Genomic DNA, 27,064 nt, shown 5'->3' with positions numbered 1-27,064 from the left:
CCTCATACTGGCCACACGACAGGAAACAGTAGTGATTAAACACTTACTATTAAAAACCACGTGGAAACACAGAAGTTTTGGATTAAGATATTTATACCTCAGCTTATCCCAGTGGCAATAACCTTATGAACGGTTTGGATGCAATATAAACATCATGGTCGGTTCTAAAAAGGTTTAAACGGTCGACATTTTCATTCTCAATCTTTCCTGTTGTGTGTCCCACCTGAGTTTTGGATCCGTTTGATTTTTGAATTTCTGTCCTACCGGGAGCCTGAGAAACTGATGAACGGAGTGGATTTCTCACTGCAATCTCTGTGGGCCGCACATAGCTTTCGACCACAGGAACTTCCAATGGGCCACTGACAATTCACGTCCCGCTGATCCTGACCATTCGAATATTGGGCCCATTGCTAATCGATCATATTCCGCACATCGCACTAGTCAGATGATCTTAAACATCTGATTCCACCGTCTATTTTTTAATCATCCATCCATGCCATATTTTGGACGATCAGGATCGTTCTGCCAGTCATACATTGGGTCCATGACAACGAGGAATTTGGTTGGTTCAGATCAGCAAGCGTGTATGCCAAGTGTACCGTGACGAGTCCTCCCAAGCTCATGTGCCACCGGTACACGTTATCAGTTGTCCGCAATAAAATTCTAACGTGAGCGCTAGGCGCAAAAATCAAAATCGCAGCAGGGTAGAGATGCAAACAGGCCTGCTTTGGCGGTGGTGCACGTTATCAGTAATGAGTCACAAAATTCTAACGTAAGCACTGGGCGCAGAACTGAAACGCCCCGATCCTACCCCAAGGCACGTCCAAAGGCGCCGTCAACAGGCGCTGGAATTTCTTCTTCGGGTCTGCCAAACCGACGTATAACAAAGAACCCAAGAAAGACCAGGTATTTACATTTCTACCATTCTCTGAAATGCAACTTTCCTGCTCTTGAGTTTTCTTGAATCTGCATAAAATGGCAAAATCCTCCAAAACAGTCATCCAAAATCTCTACAGAGCGTATTTCCATGGAATTCCATCAAAACCCACTTCCCAAAATGCCCCTCACCCTCATATTTTCTCCCCAAATTGCCATCATTCTTACCCTCCTTCCTTTGGAATTCCTCTCAGGAATTTCTCTTCTGGGTCTTCAAATTCGAGGCATTTGAGCTCTGAAATCCATCCAAACGTGCCGTCTTTCCACAAACTCACTTCCCAAAATGCCCCTCTACCTAGTTCTATTTTCACTCCAAAACACCATTCATACACTTCACACATTGGAAATCTCCTCAGGAACTTTTGTTCTGAGGTTTCCTCATCTGGGTGTTCAAATTCAAGGCATCTCCATGGAATTTCAGCAAAAACCACTTCCACAAATGCCCCCATTCCTCATATTTCCATCCCAAAACACCCTTCATGTCCTCCTGCTGAAAATCAGCGTAGAAACTGCTCTTCTGGGGTTTTTCCTTCTGGGTTTTCGAATTCAAGACGCTTCAGAATTGGGTCAAGGGAATTCTCTTCTAGAAGCTCCGGGACTAAGTTCTTGCCATTTAAAAGTCCAGATCCTGGTAAATTTGATGGCGGTTTCGTGAAAACGGTCACTGACAAGCCCTTATCTGCCATTAAATCGACCTTCTCGCGGTATCGTGAGGCGGTCGGGCTACAAATTGAGGCATTTTGGAAGAGGAACTCTCTGGTGCTGGTGGGTGCCGCAGGGCTTGGTATTTGTATTGTACTGTGGAGAGTTATGTTTGGGATTGCGAGCACCTTTGTTGGGCTCTCAGAAGGCATGGCGAAGTATGGTTTTCTTGCATTGGCATCTGCCATTGTTGCTTTCGCTGTGAGTGTTGTTGATTTAACTCCCTTCTCTTTTCAATTGTTTGATCTTTTAGGCTTGAAAATGATCTGACTCCATGAACACGGTGATAGTCGGTTTTTTATGATACTTGGGAAACCATAATGAGTAAATATCAAGTATGAGAGCTTTGCTAAGCATACACACTTGATGCAATATCGCAACATCCCAAGCGTGCACGCTCCACACGTATGCACAATTTCTTTTCTTTAGCTTGTTTCTAATTTCATTTCTTTCATATCTTTATGTTAGGAAATAAGTATTATTAGATTTTCATGTTTAAGGGTTTTCTTATTTTACAGACCTTGTCTGGCAAGCAATCTATTTTAGATTCCTTAGATTATGCTAGAGATTTTTCTCAAGGAGGAAACCTTGTAAACATTCATTATAAATAAGACATAGGCTTGATGGAATAAGATGGTTGAATGGCATTTTCTTTGAGCAAGTTCTTTTATTTCTCTATGGTAGTTTGTTGATTGGGGAGTGGTGATCTCTAGTATAAGACTAGAGAGTTGTTGAGCTTTCTCACAATCATTACATTTTTTCTCTTATGCGATTCGAACTTGAACTTCATTGCAATTGTTTCTTTCTTGATCTAGTTGCATTACTTTCATTATTAGATCAAGTTCTGCTCATACGAGATTCTTTTCTCCTCTTCCCCATCTTCATTCCACAAAATTTGTCCCTATATTCAACCCAAACTACCCTCAATTCTATAAACTAGCCAGCCTTTCACTACAGATCGCATACAACCTCCATCTCACCCAAGCCATTACTCTATTTTCTATCCCAAATAGTACTAAAACCTTCCCGTTGTTCAGTTAGTAAACAACCGTAATATATACACCCAACCTTATATATATATATATATAAGTATATATATATGGGAAAAGGTACTATGCGCTCGAGCTCACGATAAGCTCCCATGAGGTCGAGCTGTGTGGGCCCCACCGTGATGCGTGTCGACCATCAACACCGTGCATTTGATGGGTCCCCTTTAAATTATGGGATATCCCAAAAATCAGCCGTATACGGATCAGGTGGGCCATACCATCTAAAATCATGTGAAGACATGCCAAAAACATATAAAAGCACTTGGTGGGGCCCACCTAAGTTTTGAATGCTGCTGAAACTTGGTCTGAACCCTCATCCAAGTGGGACACACATAATGGATGGGCTGGATTTGCAAACCACATCTCGGTGGGCCCAAAAAATGATTATGAATGTTTTAATGGTGCACGGCCCCTCCCCACTTCTGTATGTGGTGTGGCCCACACAAGTCACGGATTGACTTGATTTTTGAGACCTAGGCCCACGATGGAATGGTGCATCTGACTGATGGGGTAGATGTTCGAAACGCATCACTGTGTGGCCCACACAGCTCGACCTCATGGGACGTTCCCATCAGCTCGAGCGCATAGTACCTTTTCCCTATATATATATATATATATATATATATAGCTCAACCCTACCAAAACCTTCCCCATTCAAAAAAAAAAAAAAAAGAAGAAGAAGAAGAAGAAGAAGAAGAAGAAGAAAAGAAAAGAAAAGAAAGAAACCATTAAAACCAAACCATTTCCTTTTCTTCCTTTCCCTTAAAAAGAAAAAAAGAAGAAGAAAAACCACCCAAAGCCATTCTTGTATATTTCGCGTAGAGAACTTTAGGATGGGACTGTTGATATTGCAGCAAATGATTGATTTGATCACGAAAGGTTTTGATGATATGAAGGCTCATTTAACGATCGAAGTATATACTCTGGAAAGATGGGTTACTGTTCTTGAAGAAGCAAGAAAATGATAAATCCTGACTGTCAAACATCTATGGATGACCTTTTGGGAGACTTGAAATCCAGGAATGTTGACCTAAGGCATCTTGGCCAAAATCGTGATTTCCATGAGGAGTTTGACCCGAGCTATAAGATTCAATAATATTTGCCTGTAGTAGGGAGCAAGAGGAACGAACAACCCCAGACAGGATTATCCAAATTATCTTGAAGGTGGGTAGAATGTTCACGCTGTAGATCCCATCAAGCGTGTCAAGATTGAGATTTCGGATTATGATGATAGTCTGGATCCAAGTTTTCAATGACATGTTAAATTCAATAGAGTAGTATTTCCATTGGTATGAAATGGAAGAAACAGGCCAGGTACATTTTGTTGCCTTGAAACTTAAGGGCGCAGTGCAAGATTGGCAGTATGCTGCCGAAAAAGACTTGCAACGGTATGGATTTGGGAGGAAGTTAAGGCGAGATGAAGCAGAGGTTTCTGTTGCTGGATTATGAAATGACTTTCTTCAAGGAGCTTCGCACATTGTGGCAAGACAATCTGACAGTGGAGGTATACACACAACGTTATGTGAATTGGTGATTCGTTGCCGCCTAACAGAGATGTGAAAGCAACAAGTGGTGCATTATTGCAGTGGACTACAATTTGACATTCAAAGAGAACCAGTGGTTGTTCAACAATGTGGGCTAAGTGTACCAGATGGCCTGGAAAGTGGAGTAGAAGTTGGTGACAAGATGTAGTAGCCCTCTAGTAGGGGGGCTATACATCCACTGCGCAACTGCCAGCGGCTCCACAACACATATGCAACCAGTTGCACCCCGCGGTAATTTTTTCGGGATTACAAAATTGGCAAGCACTTCACCTCTAATCCTCTTTCCTAAAATGTTAACACAAAGGGAAAGTTTGTTTAGAACCGTCTTTATCAATTTCTTCTCGAACCTGTTGACCAGAGAGGACTGTGTGAGGCCTACTCTTGATAACTTGGGCTTTAATCCCATCTCCCTGAAGGAGGATAATTCTCTCAAATCGCTCCCTTGGGAAGAGAAAGTCAGGGCTGCTGTAGACAGTCACACCAAGGATTAGGCCTTGGGCCCAAACGGATGCCCTTTTGGCTTTTTTCTAGATTTTCTAGGACTTGGTTAAATTGGATTTGCTAGTTTTTATTTATGATTTCATTGATTCTGGCTGATTTTTGTCTGAGCTTGGTTGCTTCTTTATTGACCTCATCCCGAAGGTTGAAAGTGTTGTCAATCTTAAGGACTTTAGGCCCATCAGTTTAATTGAGATTTGAGAACCCCCATGAAATCTTAGCCAAGCTCGCAAGGAATTTTATGTAAGTTGGACTTAGAAAAAGCATTTAATCACATTAACTTGTGATTTCTGGACTACATGCTAGGCAAAGTTGAATGCGATGGTAGGTGGAGGAGTTGGATAAAGGCTCGTGTCTTCTCTGCCAAGTTCTGTATTCTCATCAATAGATTCCCCTTTTGCTTCTTCAAAGCCTCAAGGGGTCTCAGGCAAGGGGACCCCCTCTCTCCCTTTTTGTTCCCTGTCATTTTCGAAGGTTTGAGTTATATGTTGTCTAAAGGTTAGTCGGTGGGTCTGTTCTAGGGCTTTCTCGTTCCTAATATCCCCCATAGGGTCAACCATCATCAACTTGCGGATGATACCCTTATTTTTTGCAAAGTTGATAGTTCAATGGTTGATTACCTTAGGAATAAGTGCTTCAAGGTTGTTTTGGGTTTGTGTCAATTTGGACAAAAGTGAGTTACTTTGTTTCCATTTGCCCCCGTTGGAGACATCTAGGCTAGCATCTATTTTTGGTTGTTGAGTTGGGTCCCTCCCCTCTACATATCTCAGTCTTCCCTTCTGCATTGGTAAGCCTGCGACACACTTTTGGTATAAAGATGATTGAAAATTTGGAAATGAAGCTCTCGCCTTGGAAGAGTAAGCTTCTTTCTATCGGGGCCAGGTTAACGCTTATCAAGTCTTACCTGTACCACCTTACCCTGTATTGTATGTCTTTATTCCGTTGTCCTAAATCTATGATCGATAGAATTGACAAGCTCAGAAGGGAATTCCTTTGGCAGGGTGGGGCCTCCTCGAGTAAATTTCACCTTCTTACGTGGAAGGAGGTTTGCTAGCCTTTTTTGTTGCTAGTGCTAGTATTAAGCATTTGGATGAGGTTAACTTGGCCTTGTTGGGCAATGGGTTTGAAGATTCAAATTTGAAGAGTCTGTGGAAGTTAATTATCGTCAACAAATACGTTCTTCTACCTTGAGCTGGTGGATCAACACTTCTTCCTTGTACTGTGCTTCCCTCATTTGGAATGCAGTCGCGATTGTTGCCCCTAAAGTTTTCGTTGGAGTGAGTTTTGCTGTGGAGATGGTCTTCGGGTTAGATTCTGGGATGATGTCCGGCGCGGGGAGTCCCCTTCATTCGGAGTTTTCGAGTCTAGCGTCACTTCCCCCCATCTCTGATATCTCTATTGCTAGTTGCTCTGTCTTTGAGGGAAAGGGGTGTGTGGGTCCTCCCTTGTTGGCACAATTTGACTGAAGAGGAGATTGAGGTATGGTCTATCTTCTAGGATGTCTACAGGGTTTCCAACCTTCATTAGGTGTTTCAGACTCAATGGTTTGGAGTCTTGATAAATCCAGAAATTTCTATGTGAATTCTCTCAATCTTCTAATTTTCGGCTTTTCATCTCAGTTGCAGCCTTCAGGTTAGTCACATCGGGCTTGTTTGCTCTTATGGCGCTCCTTCGAAAGTCATTGCCTTCGCGTGGCTCAATGGTAGGAACAAGATTTTGGCAATTGATAATCTTCTCAAAAGGGCTCGTGTTCTTCCTAATGCCTGCCGCCTATGCCCTCGAGATGTGGAATCAATGGACCACTTATTTATTCACTTCCTCTTTGCCTCTGAAGTCAAGAGAAATATTTTGTTCTCTTTCAATATTGCTTGTTTGATGCCCATCTCATTGAAGGCCTATTTTGTTCTTGGCATGGGGGAGATCAAGGGAGAAAGAGAAGTTTGAGATCCAGGAGATTGATGCTTATGGTCCTCTGGTTTATTTGGGCCGAGAGGAATAATCGTTGTTTTGGGAATCTGAGATCCCCTTCTTCTAGGATTGCTAGCAGGGTTAAGCCCAGGAATTGGATGGCAGATTAATCCAATTCCTTCTCTTTTGTTGGGTTGGGTTTCCTTTGTATTCTTATCTGACTGGTTGCTCGTTTAGTCTCAGAGTTTGGGCTTTCCCTTGTATTTGGGGTTGGGTTTGTTCTCCTTTTTTCCTTGTTTTCTTTTGTTGTTGTTTTCTCCTTTTTACCTTTTGTCCTTGATAAATTCTGCATCTTTAAAAAAAGGGAAAGTCTATTATGGCTACTTAGGGGAGGTTGATCAACACTCGTTTCAAGTGTGCTGGTTGTGGGCATTATACAACGGAGCATCCCTCTCGTAACATCCATTTTTGCGAGGGACAAGAGGGCAAATGGTATAAAGAGAACTTTGAAGACCAAGTGGAGAGGGACATGGTAGTGATCTAGAAGGTGACGATCAAGAACCAGAGGAAGACATAGATGGCCTTAAGTAAAATAAGTTATTGTTGGTGTTTAGGAGGATTCAACAACACCAAAAGAGGATGCCCAAGAAGACTGGTTGAGAACTAATATATTCCATACACGAGTTTCGTGTAGTCGAAAGGCTATCAAGGCTATTATTGACGAAGGCAGTAGCATGAACGTGGCCTTGGAAAGCATGGTGGGCAAGTTGAAGCCGAAGACTCGAAAGCATCCCAAGCCATACAAGATTGCATGGTTGGATGACATGTTCATCCTTGTGACCAACCAGTACTTAGTGAACTTATCTTTGGGTCATTACAAAGAATCACTTTGGCATGATATTATTCTAATGAAAAACACATATCATTGGGCCGCCCGTGGATATATGTAAGAAATGTGACTTACAAGGGTTGCAAGAACATGTGCAGTTTTATGTACAAAGGAAAGCACGCCACTCTCAACCCTATGGGAGACAATGAACTCGGAAAGGCCTAGCTGGTTTCCAGTGTTGAGTATGGCTTGATTTGTGAAGGAAAGTCGACAACAGGGATCATGCATGCTCTGGTAGGAAGTGAATCCAAGATCGATCCAACTGGTGAATTTTCTGTCCAACCACCCGAATTTTGTCCAAATTTTAGGATTTGATCCCTAATGAACTACCCTGTGAGCTTTCACCCATGCATGACATTCAACACACGATTGGTACCCGGAGTGCTATCACCAAATCTCCCAACATACCGAGTGAACCCGACATAGCATATAAACCTTTGTCGACAGGTGGAAGAATTGCTAGCTAATGGTTCTATTCATGATAGCTTCAACTCGTGTGCCATGCCAGCATTGTTGACGCCAAAAGAACGATGATAGTTGGCGAATGTGTGTTGAGTTTGTTGACAACCGGGCCATTAACAAGATAACAGTATAGAGTACCATTTTCCAATTTCATGCCTAGATGACATGCTGAACATGATGGTGAATGCTGTAATCATTTCGAAGATCAATTTGCAAAGTAGGTGTCACTAGATAAGAATTCGTCATGTGGGTAAATGGAAAACCTCTTTTGAAACAATTTGAAACAATGGATTATACGAGTGACTGGTCACTCCTCTCGCTTGACAAACACACTTAGTATGTTAATGCGGGTGATGGTACAAATTCTTCAGCCATTTATAGGCAAGTTCTTCATTATGTAGTTGGATGACATCCTCATTTATAGCCGTTCACAAGACAATCATTTGATCCGTCTTTGTTAGGTGATGAGAGTATCACGTCATGAGAAACTATATGTCAATTTGAAGAAGTGTACCTTCATGAGTTCCAATGTGGTATTTTTGGTGTCGTTTTTTCAGTAGAAGGCTTGAGCACTGATCTTGAAAAGATAAGGGCTATTGTCAACTAGTCTACTCCCATAAATATTATCGAGGTTCGCAGCTTTCACAGGCTAGCGATGTTTTATTGAAGGTTTATTCAGAAGTTTACTTCCATCATGACACCTATTACTATGTATGAGGGCTAGTCCATTTGAGTGTAACAAAGCAATAAAAAAGGCATTTTAAGAAATCAAGCAAAAAGTGAAGGAAGGTCTAGTTCTCAAGCTTCCTAATTTTAAGAAGGTATTCATGGTTGCCTGTGATGCATCCCACAGTCAAAGGAGCTGTCCTCGGTCAGGAAGGACATCCGGTAGCCTTCTTTATCGAAAAACTCAATGAGGCGTGAAAGAAGTATTCTACCTGTGACATGGAGTTTTATGTTGCTGTACATGCCTTAAAACATTGGTATTATTGCCTCATTTATTGGGAGTTTGTGTTGTGTATGACCACGATGTGTTGTGTTCTTTGAATTCTTAGAAAAAATTGAATGCGTGGCATGTTAAATGGATTTCATGAGTTCACATTTAACCCGAAGCACTAGGCCGACGTAGAAAATAAGATAGCAGATACCCTCAGCCTAAAATTACGTCTATTGTCTACCTTATCAGGCTCTGTTGTTGGGTTCGAGGAAGTTAAAAGAGAGAATGCAGCAGATTCTGATTTTAGGAAGGTATCTTCAATTCTCTGCCAGCTTAGGCACTTAGTACCCATGATATAGCTAGTGCACTGGGTATTTATTCTATGATAGAAGGTTGTATTTTCCTAAAAGCTCCTTGCAAGAGCTTGTCATACTAGAGTTTCGTTCAGTGGCCTTGGTGGTCACTTTGGAATTGACAAAACAATAGCCTTGGTTGGGGACCTTTTTATTGACCAGTTTGAAGAAAGATGCTGGAATTGGCAGTCAACAGTATCTAGTGTGTCAGCTAGGCAAATGTAACAACTAGAATACTGATCTTTATACTCTACTGCTTGTGCTAGATGCTCCTTGGGAAGACATCGGCATGGAGTTATGTTGTGGTTGACAGGTTTTCTAAGATGCCCATATCATCCATTTTAAGAAGACATCAGATGCTCTACACATCACTAATGTTCTTCAAAGAAGTGATTGGTCTATATGGTGTTCCCAAGACAATTGTATCTGATTGTGATTTTAAGTTTATGAGTAACTTCTGGGAAACTTTATGGTCGAAGATGGGAACTATTTAAAATTCTCTAGTGCCTATCATCTGCAAACGAATGGACGGACTAAGGTCATCAACCACGATCTTGGAAATCTGCTTTGATGTTTACTTGGTGATCATAACCGTTCATAGGACATCGTGTTATCACAAGCTGAGTTTGCCTATAACAGTTCTGTGAACCACACTACGTGACACTTTTTTCGAAATTGCATGTAGTATGCGACCTCAACAATCTATCGATTTAGTCGCACTTCCTATTGCGACTTGATCGAGCCATGATGCCGAAGCTTTTAACCAACATATTAAGGAAGTACATGAGGAAGTCAGACGGAAAATCATCCTTAGTAATGAAAATTACAAGGTGCATTAAGATGTTCAATGGCGTTTTGCACAATTCCAAGAAAGGGGCAGGGTGATGATGTGGGTCAAACTCGAGAGGTTTCCAACAGGCTCTTACACCAACCTCCACTCCAGAAAGGCGGGTCCTTGTGGTATTTTAAAGAAGCTAGGTGATAATGAATACTTGATCGAGCTTCTGCCTGAAATGAAGATCAGCCCCATTTGCAGTGTGGAAGACTTTACAATTTATCTCGGATATCATAAAGACGAGCATGAAAGAGCGACCTATCTAGATACCCAAGGTACCGAACTAGTTCGAATAAATCATTGAAGATTGGGGGGTGGGTGGGCTGGAGGACTATCGAGCTTGCTCAGAGTCATTGCATCTTTTCTCTTGTGCGATTTGAACTTTCAATCTGGTACACTGAACTTCATTGCAATTTAGTTTCTTCCCTAATCTAATTGCATTACACGCTTCTTGACACTCTAAATGTGGCCTCCTGGTAGGTGGTGTGGAAAATGCAAGTTGTGCATCAGCTGGGTGCTACTGCGTAAATGACCTGGTATAAAATCAGGCTGATCAACTCGGCAGGGGCCACGCGTATGAAAACAATAGATGGTTTAGAACAAATTGCTGGCAATCCATGTTCAATCCAATGGGTAGGACACTCGTAGGTAAAAAAATATGGTTTTTAAAAGATGGCCAACAGCCCACATTCAATGTGCACATGACCTACGTTATATGTGGACTTGCTGTTTTTTGCTTCAGGCATCTGCTAGGCAGGCCCTCCTAATCGTGGCTCATATGTTTACCTACTTGTGTGCTTAGTATGTGCCAAGACTGTTGCTACATGACCCATGCATACATAGTCTGGTGTTTATTCATCATCATCATCATCATCAGTCATAGCCTTGCCCTACCATTTGGGGCCGGCTTTATGAATCATGTTTAAATGGAAGCTCTCATGATTGCTTGGTGAAAGTTCCATGGTTGGCTGCCTACTTGAGTGACCCTCTAGCTGGCTAGTGATTTGCTACTGCGAAGAGTTGAAAAAGAAGGGTCATGATCATTGTATTGAGTCCTGTAATTAACATGATGATAGAGCTAATATATGCATCTTTATTTTAGGGTTGAAAGAGAATACGTGTGTGTGTGCGCGCGCGCGTGTGCGTGGGTGTTGCCAACGTCTACACCTTCGTGGGGTTGTTAGCAACCTCCCCGAACCTTTTGAATTACATGTGGGATGTTCAATCATTGATTGGGACGGTTCATTCAATACTACCGTTGAGAGCAAGCCATGGTGCAAAAGCATCTCGATCAGATGATCCTAACCCTTCTAAATCCTAACCCTTCTAATTGGGGCCAATTTGTTACAACCACTTGTTGTTTATAAACCATAAATCATGTGGATAGAATCATAAAACGAAATTTCTCCTTTGGAATCATATACTGTACCAAGTGGGATCTATTTAGTAGATGTTTCAAGATGATAATTGGACGTATTTTGTTTATGTGCTTAATCTTGACTGTTCCTTTTCCATGCTATTGATTTGATGCTTAGGATAATCTGGTTGGTGTGATTTTTGCGCTGTGGGTTGCTCCTAGTTGTATGAGTGAATGAACGGTTTAGTTCGACGATAGTTCAGCCCATGTGCCATTTTAAAGCTTCGGCGACATTGCTAATGTCCCCATGAAGGTGAGGACATTAGCAAAATCCTATCTGTCTGTCTGTCTGTCTATGTATAACTGGGTTGATTTGATAGGAATGGATGTAGCGATATGTGAAATTCAATAGAACTGTAAAATTTCTCTGTTATCTTATGTGCTTTTTTTTAGAGATATATATATAGAAATTGTTATCTTATGTGCTTTTTCACATGTTCATAAATTTTACCGATCATTCGCATAGGTATTTTTGTTCAAAGATGTGTTAGAAGATAGGTGTGAGATGAGTAGGACAGATTCTTGCATGTGTTGAAGAGACTTTCTTCACTGGTTGTCTTGCAAAGCAGACAAACACAGAGCTTTTAATGCATCTTTAAATGGCATTCGAATTTCAATTTAAAATGTGGGAGCAATTGCTCTTTTTATTTTGTGGAGCATTTGGAAGGAGTGATAAAATATTGAGGACAAGTCCACTCCTAGTTTGAAGGTGATAGAGATGTTTTAAAATCCTGGACTGAATCTCAACCTATTTTTGTGGGTGGTTCGGTCTAAATGTCGGTCCAATTGGTCAAACCTACTTTGGCATGTTCCCTTCCTTCAAGGAGCCTCTCAGAAACTGTAGGCTTTTATGACCATCTGCTATTACTTTGCATCTCAAACACACCATGTGGATATGACCATCCTCTAGGGACCCTAGCTTTCTATAAGTCAATAAAGACCATGTGGAGCTCTTCTCCCTATATTTCTCCATCAACTGTCTAAGTAGGAAAATAGTTTCTTGCTTCCACAATTACATAGAATTTTCAATTTTCTTTGTCCTTTTCTACCTTTTGATGTTTTTTTCTTGTGTGCTGGTAGACCACTTTGGCATGAAACCAAAATGAATTTCCGATACGTTCGTCTCATATCTGAGTCCTTGCTCAATTACTCTTTCTCAAAGTTCCATAGTATGGCTTGTAAGTTCAATCCCACGATAGTTCGTTAAATCCGAATATTTTAAGCATTCCAAATATGCATTCATTTATAAATTGGAACATGTTTATGGTGGTGTAATGGTCCACTCTTTGGTGAGAAGTTGTATCGGACTGTCTAATTAATTTTTTAACCAGGTAACTTGAATTTAACTACAAAATTCATATATTTAATTTTTTAAATATGTAATTTATATACTTAACAACTTGATATCATTTCTCCCATAGTTCTTTAAAAAAAATGAAATTAAATTCAGGTAGATGGCGTTGCCAATTTGGGGCTGACTTGGAGGACCAATCTATTCTCCAAATCAGCCTCAAATTCATGTCATTTATTGTCATTATCCCACTTATAAATTGGTGGACATTTATTGGATAGTGAATCATAAAAAATAAAAAATAAATCAAAAGGCCCTATTTTAAAAAATAAAAGTTCACAAATTAACAATTAAAACTATTCAAATAATTTGATTTTGGCATTGTGAGTTAGCAATTGCAGTCCATAATTTAATTGTCAAATTTTAAGTTAATATATATCTCGTGTACAATTTTTTAAGGCTTGAATTAAGAGAGACTCGGATGTAAAGTGCAGCACACGTGTCAAAGTTTTTTGGGCCTCACCCGTGATGAATGTGTTATATCCATACCGTCCATCCATTTTGCCAAATAATTTTAGGGCATGAGCCCAAAAATGAGGCACATCCAAAGCTAAGATGGATTGCACCATAAAAAACAACAATAATTAAACGATCACCGTTAAAAATTTATTGGGGGCTAGAAAAGTTTTAGATCAAGCTGACATGTGTGTTTTCCCTTCATCCACGTCAATGTGACCCAAGTAACAAGTTAGATTGAAAATAAACATTACAGTGGACTTTAAGAAATTTTTAATGGTGAGCATTCTATAACCACTATTTCCTATGGTGTGGTCCACCTGAGATTTGGATATTACTAATTTTTTGAATCCTGACCTAAAATGACGTGGCAAAATGGATGGACGATATGGATAAAATATATACATCATAGTGGGGCCCACTCGAGTCCGATTGGATGGAAAATAAACGTTACCGTGCATGGAAAATAAACGTTACCGTGCGCACTACGAATATTTAACCTGAAAATCATTATCTCTGTTGCTATTTTTGGTGTGGTCCAGATGATCTCTGGATATAATTCATTTTTTAGGTGGTGATCTAAAATGATCTTTGAAAATAGATGAACGGTGTAGATGTAATAAATACATCACTGTGGGGCCATATAACTTTGATCTCCTTTGAACCGTTCGTACAACTCGGAGCTCGAGGAGTGTCAGCGCTTGTCTTTGCGTGACACGTACCTACAGCAGGCAGCAGCTAGCTGCTGCAAACAAAAAAAAAAAAAATTGGAGAGAGAGGGAAACGAAAAGAAAAAAAAGAGGGAAAGAAGAGAGAAAAGAAAAAAAGAGGGAAAGGGGGAAAGAAGAGATTGAGAGAGAGAGAGAGAGAGAGAGAGAGAGAGAGAAGAAGAAGAAGAAGAAGAAGAGGAGGAAGAAGCGGTGCAGGGCGCAGCCGCAGCTGCTCGAGGAGGAGAAGAAGAAGAAGAAGAAGAAGAAGAAGAAAGAGAAGAAGAAGAAAAAAAGAAAGGAAAAAAAGGTAGGTTTTTTTTTTTTTTTGTTTTTTGTTTTTTGTTTTTTTTTTCAGGGCCCGTAACAGCCGTTACGGGTCCGTAACGGCCGTTATGGCCCGTAACGGCCGTTACGGTTCAATTTTCTCTGCCCTTTTCTACCTTTTGATGTTTTTTTCTTGTGTGCTGGTAGACCGCTTTGGCATGAAACCAAAATGAATTTCCGATATGTTCGTCTCATATCTAAGTCCTTGCTCAATTACTCTTTCTCAAAGTTCCATAGTATGGCTTGTAAGTTCAATCCCACGATAGTTCGTCCATCAATTTAGACGATGGAATCTCATCCTCAACTGCTTTTGATTGGAGATTCTATTCCTTGGTTGTAATTTGCTATTTCATCCCTAGTAAAAATTTCATCACTTCTGCGGGAGCAAATTCTCCGTCGTCAATTTGAGGAAAAGCGCAATGAGCAGATGCTCAAATATAAGGGCTCAAATGTCTATGTAAAGAACATAGATGATGACGGTGGTGATGATGAACTGCGAGAACATTTCAGTCAGTGTGGCACAATCGCTTTTGCCAAACTAATTCGCAATGATAAGGGAATAAATTACTGAACAAAGTGAACATGACGCCGACGACGTGGTATTGCATATGGAAGTGGAGCTATGAGAGTGGTATTGCATATGGTGAATACCCTGATTTACTTCCAATTGCAGTGATGAACAAAGTGAACATGACGCCGACATCGCTGTTGCCGCCGACGACAACGAAGTGAACATGACGCGGGTAAACGAGGGGTCCACTCGACGCTGGGGAGATTCATCGTTTGATGAATCCAGGAAAACTAAGGGTAACGGATCAGATGAGCGAAACAGAGACATAGCGTTGGCCGAAGAAGCAGATGCAGATCTGCACGAAAAAGAATGGCATGAGGTTAGGCGTCGGAAGCCAATGTCCATGGCGTCGGAGGCCAGAAAGAGGGCTTCATACCCAACCTTGTTCATGAAAGGTTTTCCGAAAGGCTGGTATCCTCTCAATATTGAAAGAATATTTAGACGTGCTGGCGCGGTAATGGACGTGGTCATGCCAAGAGATCGGGAAACGGGGATATTCAGAGGCTTCGCCCTGGTTCGCATGTCTTCCGAGATCGAATTAGACAATGCTCCATGGCGTCAAATTCGCGGGTTGCCCCCTCCTCGTTCAGAGGGCTCGATTCGGGCCTAACCACACTATCCCTCTGAAACCTCAACCCACTAAGGTTTATCATCCCAAATTGGCCCTACCCGCTATCCTACACCGCCTCCTCCACCTCCCTCTTTTCCAGCCACTCTACAGGGGCCAGCTCCGTCCTTTAAGGAGATCCTAACCCTACATCATCAACCCCTACCTTCTCCTCCTCCGCCTCCACCCCCACAAGACTCGCCTGATGTTCCCTCAGATTTCCATGCCATGACTGATCCCTTCGGCTTGAAGATGGGAGTCCCAATATCTGTCGATTTGGTGCATTTTAGAAGGGCGAAGCAAGATCTAAAGGAGTCGATGGTCATTCAGTGTAAAGAGGGTGCGTCAATATCTCAGGTGAAGGACTAGATCTCAAAAACTACAGGGTTTCGTCCAGGGAATTACATCATTAAGCCGATGGGATATAATGAACTGTGGATTAAGGTTTGTCCAGGGATAAATTCGAAAATGTTGATGATGGTTGGTCATCTTCACTCTGGCGGGCCTATGGCTAGAGTCACACGGTGGGACGATTTTTCCATTTTCGGTATGGAAAATGTATGGATTCAAGTTTGGGGTATTCCCCTTGAGCTCTGGTTCAATGAATTTTTTATCTTCGTTGCTGCTTATCTTGGTTCATACCTTGAGTTGGATGAGAAGACGAAGTTAGGTGAAAAGATTGGTCTGATCAGAGTTAGGGTAAGAAGAAGGAAATGATCTCCTCTGCCTCCGACGATGAAAGTGACCGTTGACGATCTTTGCTTTGATTTTTCGGTCATCATGGAAGCAAATGAAGATCCGCTCCCTCGATGGGGTGATCTATGGTGTATCAGAGAAGATATCTCACTGGAGCAGACGACGATCCGTCTACCAGTCTCGGCCGCAAGTGTACATACTCCAAGCTCTAGCGGAGTACCTATTCGGGAGCTTGTCAACTGCTCTGACAACTCCCTCCAACGACACGTGGAGCAATCCAAACGTTCGGGCAACATCCTCCAGCTCCCTCGCCTCCCGGTCCGTCGCGAGATCTCTCCAATTCCGCTGAAGGAAAGCCGTGTGGCGATCGTGCTGACTCCATGTGTATGAAGGTAATCTCGCCTCCTGATTATTCGGGAGATAAATCAGGGACCCTTTTGATTAACTTGCAGCGCCCGCCTTTTACCCAGTTACTCCACCGCCCTGAGTCAGGTTCTCATAAAGACCTGTCGGCTTCCCATACCGAGACACATAATGTGGGACGTGTGGATCTAAAAGCGAGTGGGACGGCCTTGTGTTCGATAAGTAAAGGGCTGATAGAGGAACACGTGGATGGTCTTGATCGACATTTGAGTCTTGGGGCGGGAAAAATGGCAGAATATCCGGGCTCTTCTCCCACTTTGCGTCTTACGCGTAGTGGATCCCATCCGGACCTGGACCCGATGGAAGGCTTTCTCATTGATCCGCCCTTACCTGCCTCTGGACCCTTAGATTGCACTCCTTCCTTTCTTCCCATCTCTTCGCCTCGCTCCAACCTTTGGTCCAATGACGCTGAATCAATCGGCCATCTCCTGACTGACTGTAGTAAGTCTGATCTCCAATTGCGGTCTTCATTTCATTCTGGCTCTTTGCCTACTGTCGACGCCTTGGAGATGGGCCCGATCACTCTGTTTCAAGAAAACGACCCCTCTCATATCCTTATGGCCGAACCCTTGCAAATGATAGTTGATTCCCAGACCGATCTTCAACCATCTAATACAAACAGAGTATATTTGTTGGCCAAAATTCAAAAGAAACGATGGATCAGAGAAGCTATCGGTAGGGTGGGAAGATCCCTGGGTCTGTCTTTTGGGGATAGGCTGGAGGATTACATTGCCCTATTTCAATGCATAGAAAATCGAGGCAGACCCATTGGGATGAGCCGTCCCTCCTCAAAGCAGTTAGTCAAGATTTCAGGCAGTCGAGAGTTACAATGGATACAAGCAAGTTCGGGTTTCATCTCCGCTTTTATGTCAACTCCAAGACGCCAGGGTAATCGGGGAAGTGTGCTTAGCCAATGAAGATCATTTCTTGGAATGTCAGGGGGGTGGGCTCTAAACACAAGGAGCCTGATTAAAGATTCCATCAGCAGAAAAAAGCCGGATGTTGTTTGCTTTCAGGAAACGAAGGTCTCCCACTTCAAGGACTACCTTCTGACTTCGTTGTGGAAGGAAAGGGATGCAAAGTTCTTAATGCTGGACGCGGTGGGAAGCTCGGGCAGGATCCTCATTGCTTGGAAATCCTCCAAGTGGGATCTCATCTATTCCAACGCTGCCACATTCTCGTTGTCAATTATTCTTAAAGATAAGTCTTCTTCTTTTCAGTGCTTGCTGACTGTGGTTTACGGGCCTAACAATGACTCCCACAGGACTGCTTTTTGGGAAGAACTTATGCTGGCTAGAGCATCCTACTCGGGGCCTTCGTGCGTGGTGGGCGACTTCAATATTACCCGTTTTGCGGAGGATCATTCAAGAAAAAGAAGGCCCGCCACCGCAATGTTGCGTTTCTCTGATTGGATCCAAAAGGAGCAGCTTATTGATTTGCCTCTCCTGGGTGCTAGATTTACTTGGTCCAACGGGCGGGCAAATCCTACCCTCTCACGCCTAGACAGATTTCTTGTCTCTACGGAGTGGATCGATTCCTTCCCTTCTGCCCAACAATTCGCCATGCCTCTCACTACTTCGGATCATTGTCCTCTCCTCTTAAGTGAGGAAGATCTTAACTGGGGCCCGAAACCTTTTAGGTTCAACTCTGCTTGGCTCCAGACTGAGGGTCTTCGGCAGAAGATCATCGACTGGTGGCAGTCCTTCCAGGTGGAAGGGTACGCTGGCCATCGATTACTTTGCAAACTCAGACTTCTCAAGTCTAATCTTAAGGAATGAAGGCGGGAAGTGTTTCAGAAGAGGGAGGCTGAAATTGAATTGCTCCAAGCAGATCTTCAGCGGTTGGATGTAGAAGCCGAATCAGGCCCGTTGTCGAAAGAAATGATGCAAAGGCGCATATCCATTATTCATGATCTTTCAATTATAGCCCAGGAAGAGGAAGCCTCGTGGAGGATAAAATCCAGAGCTAAATGGATTGCTGAGGGGGACAAAAACACCAAGTTCTTCCATACCATGACCAATATGCATTCTCGATTGAAGGCCATTCTTAGTATATTCGATAAGGGAAGTAGAGTAGAGGATAGAAAAGAGATAGCTGCTCTTGCGACAACTCATTTCAAAAATCTCCTGTCCACTGATAAATGGGTTAGACCGAAATTAGAAAATATTTCTTTCAGTTGCTTGCAGGCAGCTGATGCTGATCAATTGGAATCTCCTTTTTCGAAAGAGGAGGTTAAGGCGGCAGTAGAGTCTGATTGGGAGTCCTTATAAATTCCTAGCGAAAGTTCTATCTGCTCGCCTCTCTAAGGTTATTGGGGTTCTCATATCTAGCAATCAGAATGCTTTTATCAAAGTTAGACAGATTATGGATGGAGCTCTAATTGCTAACGAAGTTCTTCACTACTGTCATAAGTCCAAATCTGAAGCTGTTTTTTGTAAACTGGACATTGCTAAGGCTTATGATCATGTTGAATGAGATTTTCTCCTCTACATTCTAACTCGGATGGGTTTTGGCCTCAAGTGGAGAAGGTGGATCGCTGAGTGTATTGGTTCAGCTCAATTTTCTGTCATCCTCAACGACTCTCCCTTAGGTTTCTTCAAAAGTTCGAGGGGGTCTCCGGCAAGGAGATCCTCTTTCCCCTTACCTTTTCCTTATCGTGGCAGAGACGTTATCCCAAATGCTGACAAAAGGGCAAGATCAAGGTATTCTTTGAGGCATATCATTACCAGGTTTGGTGGCCCCTCTCACGCATATCCAATTCGCTGATGACACCCTCATCTTCTCAGAGGCCACAGAAGAAAAAATTGAACATCTTCTCATTGCTATCCGATGTTTCGAAGCAGTATCGGGTCTAACGATCAACTTCAGCAAGTCCAAATTACTTGGAGTTAACGTTCCTCAACACATTTTAAAGAGCTATGCGGACACCCTTGGTTGCAGCGTAGAGTCCTTTCCAACATACTTTGTTGGCTTGCCCCTTTGCACCGGCCCCCCGCTGAAATATATGTGGGACAGGGTCATTACTAAATTCCACAAGTATCTTGCCTCTTGGAAAAGTCGGTATTTGTCTCTTGGTGGGAGGCTCACCCTGATTAAAGCCGCTCTTTCTAGTCTTCCCTTATACTTCATGTCGCTGTTCGCCTGTCCGGGATCGGTTCTTAAGTGCATTGACAAAATCAGAAGGGATTTCTTATGGTGTGGTAAGGAGAATCAGAGGAAGTTCCACCTGCTCGAATGGAAAGAGGTGTGTAAAGTGTTCAGAGAGGGAGGTGCAAATGTGAAGAATCTGAAGCTTATGAATCAAGCGCCGTTGGGGAAATGGTCCTGGAGATTTGCTTCCGAAAAAGATGCCTTGTGGTGTTCAATTGTTAGGGGCAAATGCGGTGTGTCCCAGGGAGGCTGGTGGCCTAAATATTCTTCCTATTACAAGGTGTCCTATATATGGAGGGGTATCCTAAAAGCAAAAAACCATGTCTGTTCCAATACCCATTATGTGTTGGGAGATGGTGCTTCAATTAGATTCTGGGAAGACATTTGGCATGGGGAAAAAGCTCTCAAAGTCCTATTCCCTCAAATATACAGGTTGGCCCCGGATAGGAATATTTCCATCAATAGGTGTTGCTACTTCACGTCCGATCATCCTGTTTGGGACATCCGATGCATGAGAAATCTAAATCAAAGAGAAGTGGACGAATATATAGAGCTTCAGAATTGTCTCTCCGAGTTAACGCCTATCAGATCTCAGCTGGATGGTATCGCTTGGCCTTTGGAGAAAACAACTTTCTTTTCTGTTAAAACTCTCTACGCTGCAATTGATTCAGGGACGCAAACCAGAAGTGATGTCTCTCCTTTGCTTTGGAAAACTCAGGCTCCTCCTAAGTATCTCTGTTTCGGATGGCTGGCGAGTCGAAAAAGAATTTTAACCATAGACAATTTGATGAAGAGAGGCATGCAGCTCGTCAATATTTGTTTATGTTGTATGCGCCAAGCCGAATCAGTTAATCATTTACTTGTTCACTGCCCCTTCACCACCTCTATTCTCAATGATTTCTGTCAATAGTTTTCGATCAGTTGGTGTGCTCCTGAATCAGTTGCGAAGATGTTGTCTGACTGGCATGGTTTTAAACTTGGAAAATCCAATACAATAATCTGGCGTATGGCTATCCTTGCCATCTGGTGGGCTATCTGGGAGGAAAGGAATGAAAGGTGTTTTAATGATCGATCGTCACCAGTTAGGGTTGTAGGGGCTAAAGCTAAAAAATGGGTGATCTAATGGGCTATTAATGTAAATGCTTTAAAAGGGGTTGATCTGTCGTTTCTAGGTGGTTAGGTGCTCGCTGCTATCTCAATAGTCTGTTCCTGTGTTTGTTTCTTTCTTTTTTCTTGTATCGCTTTCCTTTTCTTCAATATATTTGCAGTTATCTTTAAAAATAAAAATAAAAATTCATCACATCCTTAAACAAAGTTGTCTGTTCTAAGTGACTATGTTGTGACTATACTAAAAAGGCATCACGCTTTCATATTCAAAGCATTCCTTTTCCAGAAAAGGGTCTCCTTCAGTTTTTTTTGTTTGTTTGTTTGTTTAAACCGTAGCATTGACTGTGAATTTCCTCAACTTGTTTCACATTCTTGGTGTCTTGTATTTTTCCAGGTGGGCTACATCCATTTAATTGTTTTTGGGCCCCCCTTAACGCGCCTTTCATTTCTTCCTAGCTTGGAAATTTTGCTACAATGAAAATCTAACGCCATGTAGATTTGCCAATATAAATGTTTATATTTAGGAATGCATCCAGCGATGGGGATGAGTTGGAAATGAAGTCTATTAACACATTAACAGATAAGCTGCAGTGTCAAAAGCACCCTTCTAAATCTTTGGATTTGGACAAAATCATGTCACGACAGGCAGTCGGAGTTACACGTCCATCATTTGTCAACCCGTTTGTGCATGGGAAACAATGCACTTTCGGACAAGTAGTCATGGGTATATGACTGTTAGACCATGGTTTTGGCGTCTTTGGTGGAGAGGTGTAACTACTTGTCAATGACAATTTAAGATTTCGGTGCACATGAGGATCACCCTTATCCATTCGTGTGCATGACATATTCCAATGAGTCACATGTGAGTCCGTCGAAGTTCAAGCATCCCACATATGCGTACATGCTACCATCAATCTTCAAGCACTAAAAAATGTCACATATGTCAAACGTGCACATGCACATGTGTAAATGTGCCACCAACCAATCTTTAAGTTCCCCATATGTGCCACAATCCATCCTGTCAATGTTTTGGGGTGTTTGACAAACAGGAGACAATTAGTCAGCAGTAGCATGTCCATGACCAGCTAGCCCCGACAACATGCCATGGATTATTAGTCATGGCACAACTTTTCCTGAATCCAAACAGGCCCGAAATGATCCCCCAATTCCTTGAGTATGGTGAAGGAAATGCATCTACAGAATAATTGGTAGCCAAGTCTTACACTTCAGCATTCTTTGTTGTTGGCTTCTACTTCTCCTATCTTCTACATCCTTGCATTGACTCATATGCCCATAGCTTATATGATAGATTCAAATTAAAAACTTTAGGTGGTTGAGCACATGGATTGTGGTGCACATGGGGATCACACTTATCCGTGCATGTGCATGACGCATTCCAATGAGTCACATGTGAGTCCGTCGAAGTTCAAGCATCCCACATATGCGTACGTGCTACCATCAATCTTCAAGCACTAAAAAAATGTCACACATGTCAAATGTGCACATGCACATGTGTAAATGTGCCACCAACTAATCTTTAAGTTCCCTATATGTGCCACAATTCATCTTGTCAATGTTCTGGGGTGTTTGACAAACAGGAGACAATTAGTCAGCAATAGCACGTCCATGACCAGCTAGCCCTGACAACATGCCATGGATTACTAGTCACGGCACAACTTTTCCTGAATCCAAACAAGCCCGAAATGATCCCACAATTCCTTGAGTATGGTGAAGGAAACACATCTACAGAATAATTAGTAGCCAAGTCTTACGTTTTAGCATTCTTTGTTGTTGGCTTCTACTTCTCCTATCTTCTACATCCTTGCATTGACTCATATGCCCATAGCTTATATGATAGATTCAAATTAAAACCTTTAGGTGGTTGAGCTAATGGATTGTACAAATGCTTGCGTTTACCAACTCTCCAAGATGTTTGAAGTATCCCCGATATTATCGAAATATCCTCGATATTATCTGTATCTCCAGCTTGGCAAATACCGATAACACTGGTAGCGATACTGATAACACTTGTAGTATCATAAATTTCAGGTATCAATGATGTATTTCTAACTATCGCCAATGTATTGCCAATATTTTCGACTGTGTAAATTCCAAGTGTCACTTGTATTGCCCATGTGTTGCTAATATTTTTGACTGTGTAAATTCCAGGTGTCGCTTGTATCACTAGTGTATCGGTTATATTTCAATAATCTCACTAATGTATCTGTCTCGCCAAACATCTATTTAATTTCCATTTCAATTTGTCAACGATAATATTATGATATTATTGTTATTGCAACATGGGTGATATTGAGACCACAATCTTTTGTTTCCTTTCCAGTTGTTGACGATTTTTTGGCGAAATATCGTGTGTTGCCAATATTCTAAAATATCGATGGATGTTTTGATGGGAATTTGGATGGATAGATGGGATGATTGGATGGATAGATGGGTGGTTGGACTGATTTCTTATGACAACACTTACTTTTAAGCCCCCATTAAATGGAAACTTGTTGTGTATGCATTCTTTTGCAATTATTATTATTATTATTTTTTTAAAATTTTAAATATTCTTTAATATGCAAAATATGTATATTTTAGCATCTCCTGAAGGTTCACTGAAAAATTCCACCGTTTTCCCCATGTTGCTATTTCCGGTCATCGACAATATTATTGGCGATATCAATATTATTTCCATATCCCCAGCCAGCGAAACTTGTAGCGATACTGATACTTCAAACACGAGATGCCACTGGGTAGGCTACCAAATGCCAAGCACTGGTCATTTGATGCTACAACTCTTTTTAGTTGTGAATCACTCAAGAGTAAAAAAGAGAACCCTTTTCCCAAGTCTATTAAATCCCCTGCAGTTTTGCTAATGCAAGAGTGATGTAGGCCAGTTGGAATGGGTGTCATGTATCTCATGATCTAGGCCAGTTCCTGTGTTTGTCAACCATTCATTCAATTTTTATATATTTTTGTTATTGCGGTTAATATGCTTATCTCAATCTGTTCATTTCTATGCTCTCTGTAATAATGCAATGAATTTGGATTATTTCAAGAAGAAGAAGAAAAAGAGGAAGAAAAATTCATTTCTTGTAAATTCTTCCTCAGTCAAACTCAATTACGCCAAAGTGTGTAAACATGGGCAAAACCCCTAATTGCAATTCCGTGTATTTCAAGTTGTACTTGGAAGTTGAAACACGAAAAGATAGTAATTGCAATTTAGGAAAGCTGAGATTGTAGCAATTGCAATTTGGGGGCTAGTCCCTCATTATCAGTGAAGTAGTTGCAGGATCCTTCTAACCAGGTGCTGCTCCCACTCCTAATCATGCTTCGGACTCACAGTCCTGCTCCCGTTTCCTAGCTGCTTATACTTGCTGACATTTTGAAACTGCCGCTTCCTTGCTCCTGCACCCGAATCTATTGCCGCTTCGCTTCACGCCTCGTGCAACTATAGGCTAGCCTCATTCTAATCAATTACTCCTTATTATAGTTGCACGAAGTGTGAAGCGAAGCAATAACATATTCAGATGCGGGAGTGGGGAAGCGTCTGTTTCAAAATGTTAGCAAGTGCAAATGGCTAGGAAGGGGGAAAAGAAGTGTGATTCCAAAGCAAGAGTGGCCCCCGATTAGAAGGATCGTGCAACTAAGCTCTTTTTTGAAGTGAACTATTTTAATTTGTTTCTATGTACCATCCAAATGCAACATTATTCTTTTGCAACTTCTTAAAGATACCTGTGAACCCTTTGAATGTAACCTTCATTGTGATGTAACCTTGACAAGATCTAATGCAACGTTATTTTCTGCTTTTTAGTTGTGGCTATGACACTGTTTGGTGCTCAAGCTATTGTGACCGAACTTTATGTCCTGATTTATGTTTAGTAGATTAAAGCTTTTTTCCCTTTATTTTTAGGGTTTGTACATCCGTTCGAGGTTCACCATCAACCCTGACAGGATTTATCGAATAGCTATGAGGAAGTTAAACACATCAGCTGGAATTCTTGAGGTCATGGGTGCCCCTCTAACTGGGACAGATTTGAGAGCATACGTGATGTCGGGAGGTGGGCTTAGGCTGAAGAACTTTAAGCCGAGGCTAAGTGGCAAGCGGTGTTTTCTCATTTTTCCTATCCGAGGATCAGAAAGAAAAGGCCTTGTGAGTGTCGAGGTTAAGAATAAAAAGGGCCAGGTTTGTCTCATACGCAACCCATTACTAGTTTATAGATGATGGAATTGTCTGACATACCACATTTATACATAGCTGCTTCTATCTGGGCTGTCAACAGGCTGGGCTGGGACAGTTTAGATCTGCATTTCAGCTGGTAGGGCTCTGCCTTTTGGGCCATGCCTGTTCAAAATTTTTATTGTTCTTGGCCTGGTTCACAGCCAATTTTGGCTCCACTTGTACACATAGAGAGGCTTGTACATGGTGGAAGAGTAGAGAATTCTTGAGAGGGCTAATGTATGTAGACCCATATGGAGTTCTTTGAATATTCTTGAGTTCTCTGGTGGCTTCTTGTAGCTATAGTATAAGATAGTCTAAGAAGATTACTAGACTCTTCGTGGTTGTTGGATGATTCATGGCATCATCCTAGCCATACATGTAAAAGTAGCTAGAATGTTCTTTGCCCTATGCGAGGAGTGCTCCTCATCTGTATTTTTTTTTTTTTTGAAAAGTAGTGGTCCTCATCTGTAACCATCATAAACCTCTGAAAGTTGTAAGCTCTTGAGTTCTTAGCAATGCAAGTCTCTTTGCCCACATGCACTCGTCTGCTCTCCTAGGTTAGTTTGGTTAACATTTGGGTGGTAGGTTGACTCATCCACAAAGGGGTTGTGAGTCGAGTGCCTCATAATCTACGCTTGGGTAAGCATTCAAGACCCGACACTTGGCTTCTAGTCTCTCAGGTAGTTAGTATGGGAACATTTCCTGATTAGGGTCTTGTTGATTCTCTTGATGTCTTATTCAAGTCACGCCAAAGAGTCGGTTAAAAACTATGTTTAGAAACAGTTTTGAGGCCTACAAAAATCACTGAGGCAGAAATGAATGGATGGTACTCAACATACAGCGGTGCAGGTGGGGCTCATCAAATGAGTCGATTGGCCTCATTTTTTAGATGATCTTCATGATGGGGCCCAAGTTTTGTATGGGTGCAATGTCTTACACGTGTGCAACTAGGGTATTAAAAACAGGGCTGCATGCTAAGCATACAGATGGTTGCAGGTGGTTGCAGGTGATCAGTTCTCTTTACAACATGCTTAGATTATTAGATCCTTCTCTACATCAGACCCTTTCAATCGGTGACATTTCTGTCTTTTCTCTTCAACACACTGATGGGCATTAATTATAGCAAAATTTGGCAGTTTTCAGCTGATTCACGTATGATTTATGATTCATTCCCTTTTTTAAGGCATGTAAGTTATAACAGAACAGTAGCATTTCGATCAATTTTAAATTGTTTGATGGCATTTATAGAACATTTGGTTGCCATTTCAATCTTGTAAAGGAGCATTCTGGGGCTGTGTAAATTTTTTATGACCCTTGAAAAATCTCCCTCTGCAGAATGACATGAAGCTGCTCGCAGTCGACATTCCAATGGCTACAGGGCCTGATCAGCGGTTATTCCTGATCGGGGATGAGGAAGAATACCGAATCGGAGGCGGGCTAATATCCGAACTAAGGGATCCGATAGTGAAAGCAATGGCTGCAGAGAAAGAGTTTGATGATCTTGACCAAAAGGAGGAAGAAGAGGACGCTGCAAGAGAACTTGCAGAGGCGGAGAGGAAGCGGCAAGAAGAGATCGAGAAGCTAGAAAAAGGTAGCCCATAGGACTCATTTTTATTGTTGTTCTTGTTCTATTTTGCTTTCTCGCCTTTCAGTTTGTGATCAAATGCTTGGGGAAAAATAGAAAACAAAAGAAAAATAAAAAAAATCTCGCGGTTGAGATGGATGGCAACCAAGATCGGATAATAACAACACAAAAATACCATTTGAGTTTCAATTGATTTTTCCCCCCTTCTTTTCCTTGTAAAACTAATGATCCCTTCTTTTGTGAGGCACAAGGGATTTTTTTTTTTTTTTTGTCAAATAAATTTGACACTTGTATTTCAAATGGATTCTGATCACATGGAATCTTTTCTA

General features: G+C 41.8%; 1 protein-coding gene across 2 annotated transcripts; it reads left to right on the top strand.

Moving 5' to 3' along the window:
• The first annotated feature begins 714 nt into the window (after positions 1 to 714).
• Positions 715 to 27,064, top strand: LOC131253662 (uncharacterized). Of its 2 annotated transcripts, XM_058254759.1 has the most exons (3): positions 722 to 1,839; positions 24,842 to 25,114; positions 26,486 to 27,064. In XM_058254759.1, the coding sequence occupies exons 1-3, from the start codon at positions 976 to 978 to the stop codon at positions 26,750 to 26,752; spliced, it is 1,404 nt and encodes a 467-aa protein (XP_058110742.1). In that variant the 5' UTR covers positions 722 to 975; the 3' UTR covers positions 26,753 to 27,064. The 2 variants fall into 2 exon arrangements, with proteins under 2 accessions (XP_058110743.1, XP_058110742.1); XM_058254760.1 differs by lacking the exon at positions 24,842 to 25,114 and having other exon boundaries at positions 715 to 1,839.

This window comes from Magnolia sinica, chromosome 8, assembly GCF_029962835.1.
Source record: "Magnolia sinica isolate HGM2019 chromosome 8, MsV1, whole genome shotgun sequence".
NCBI classification, from domain to species: domain Eukaryota; kingdom Viridiplantae; phylum Streptophyta; class Magnoliopsida; order Magnoliales; family Magnoliaceae; genus Magnolia; species Magnolia sinica.
Note: the sequence above shows the minus strand (reverse complement) of the source record. Positions and strands in the feature narration are given on the sequence as shown.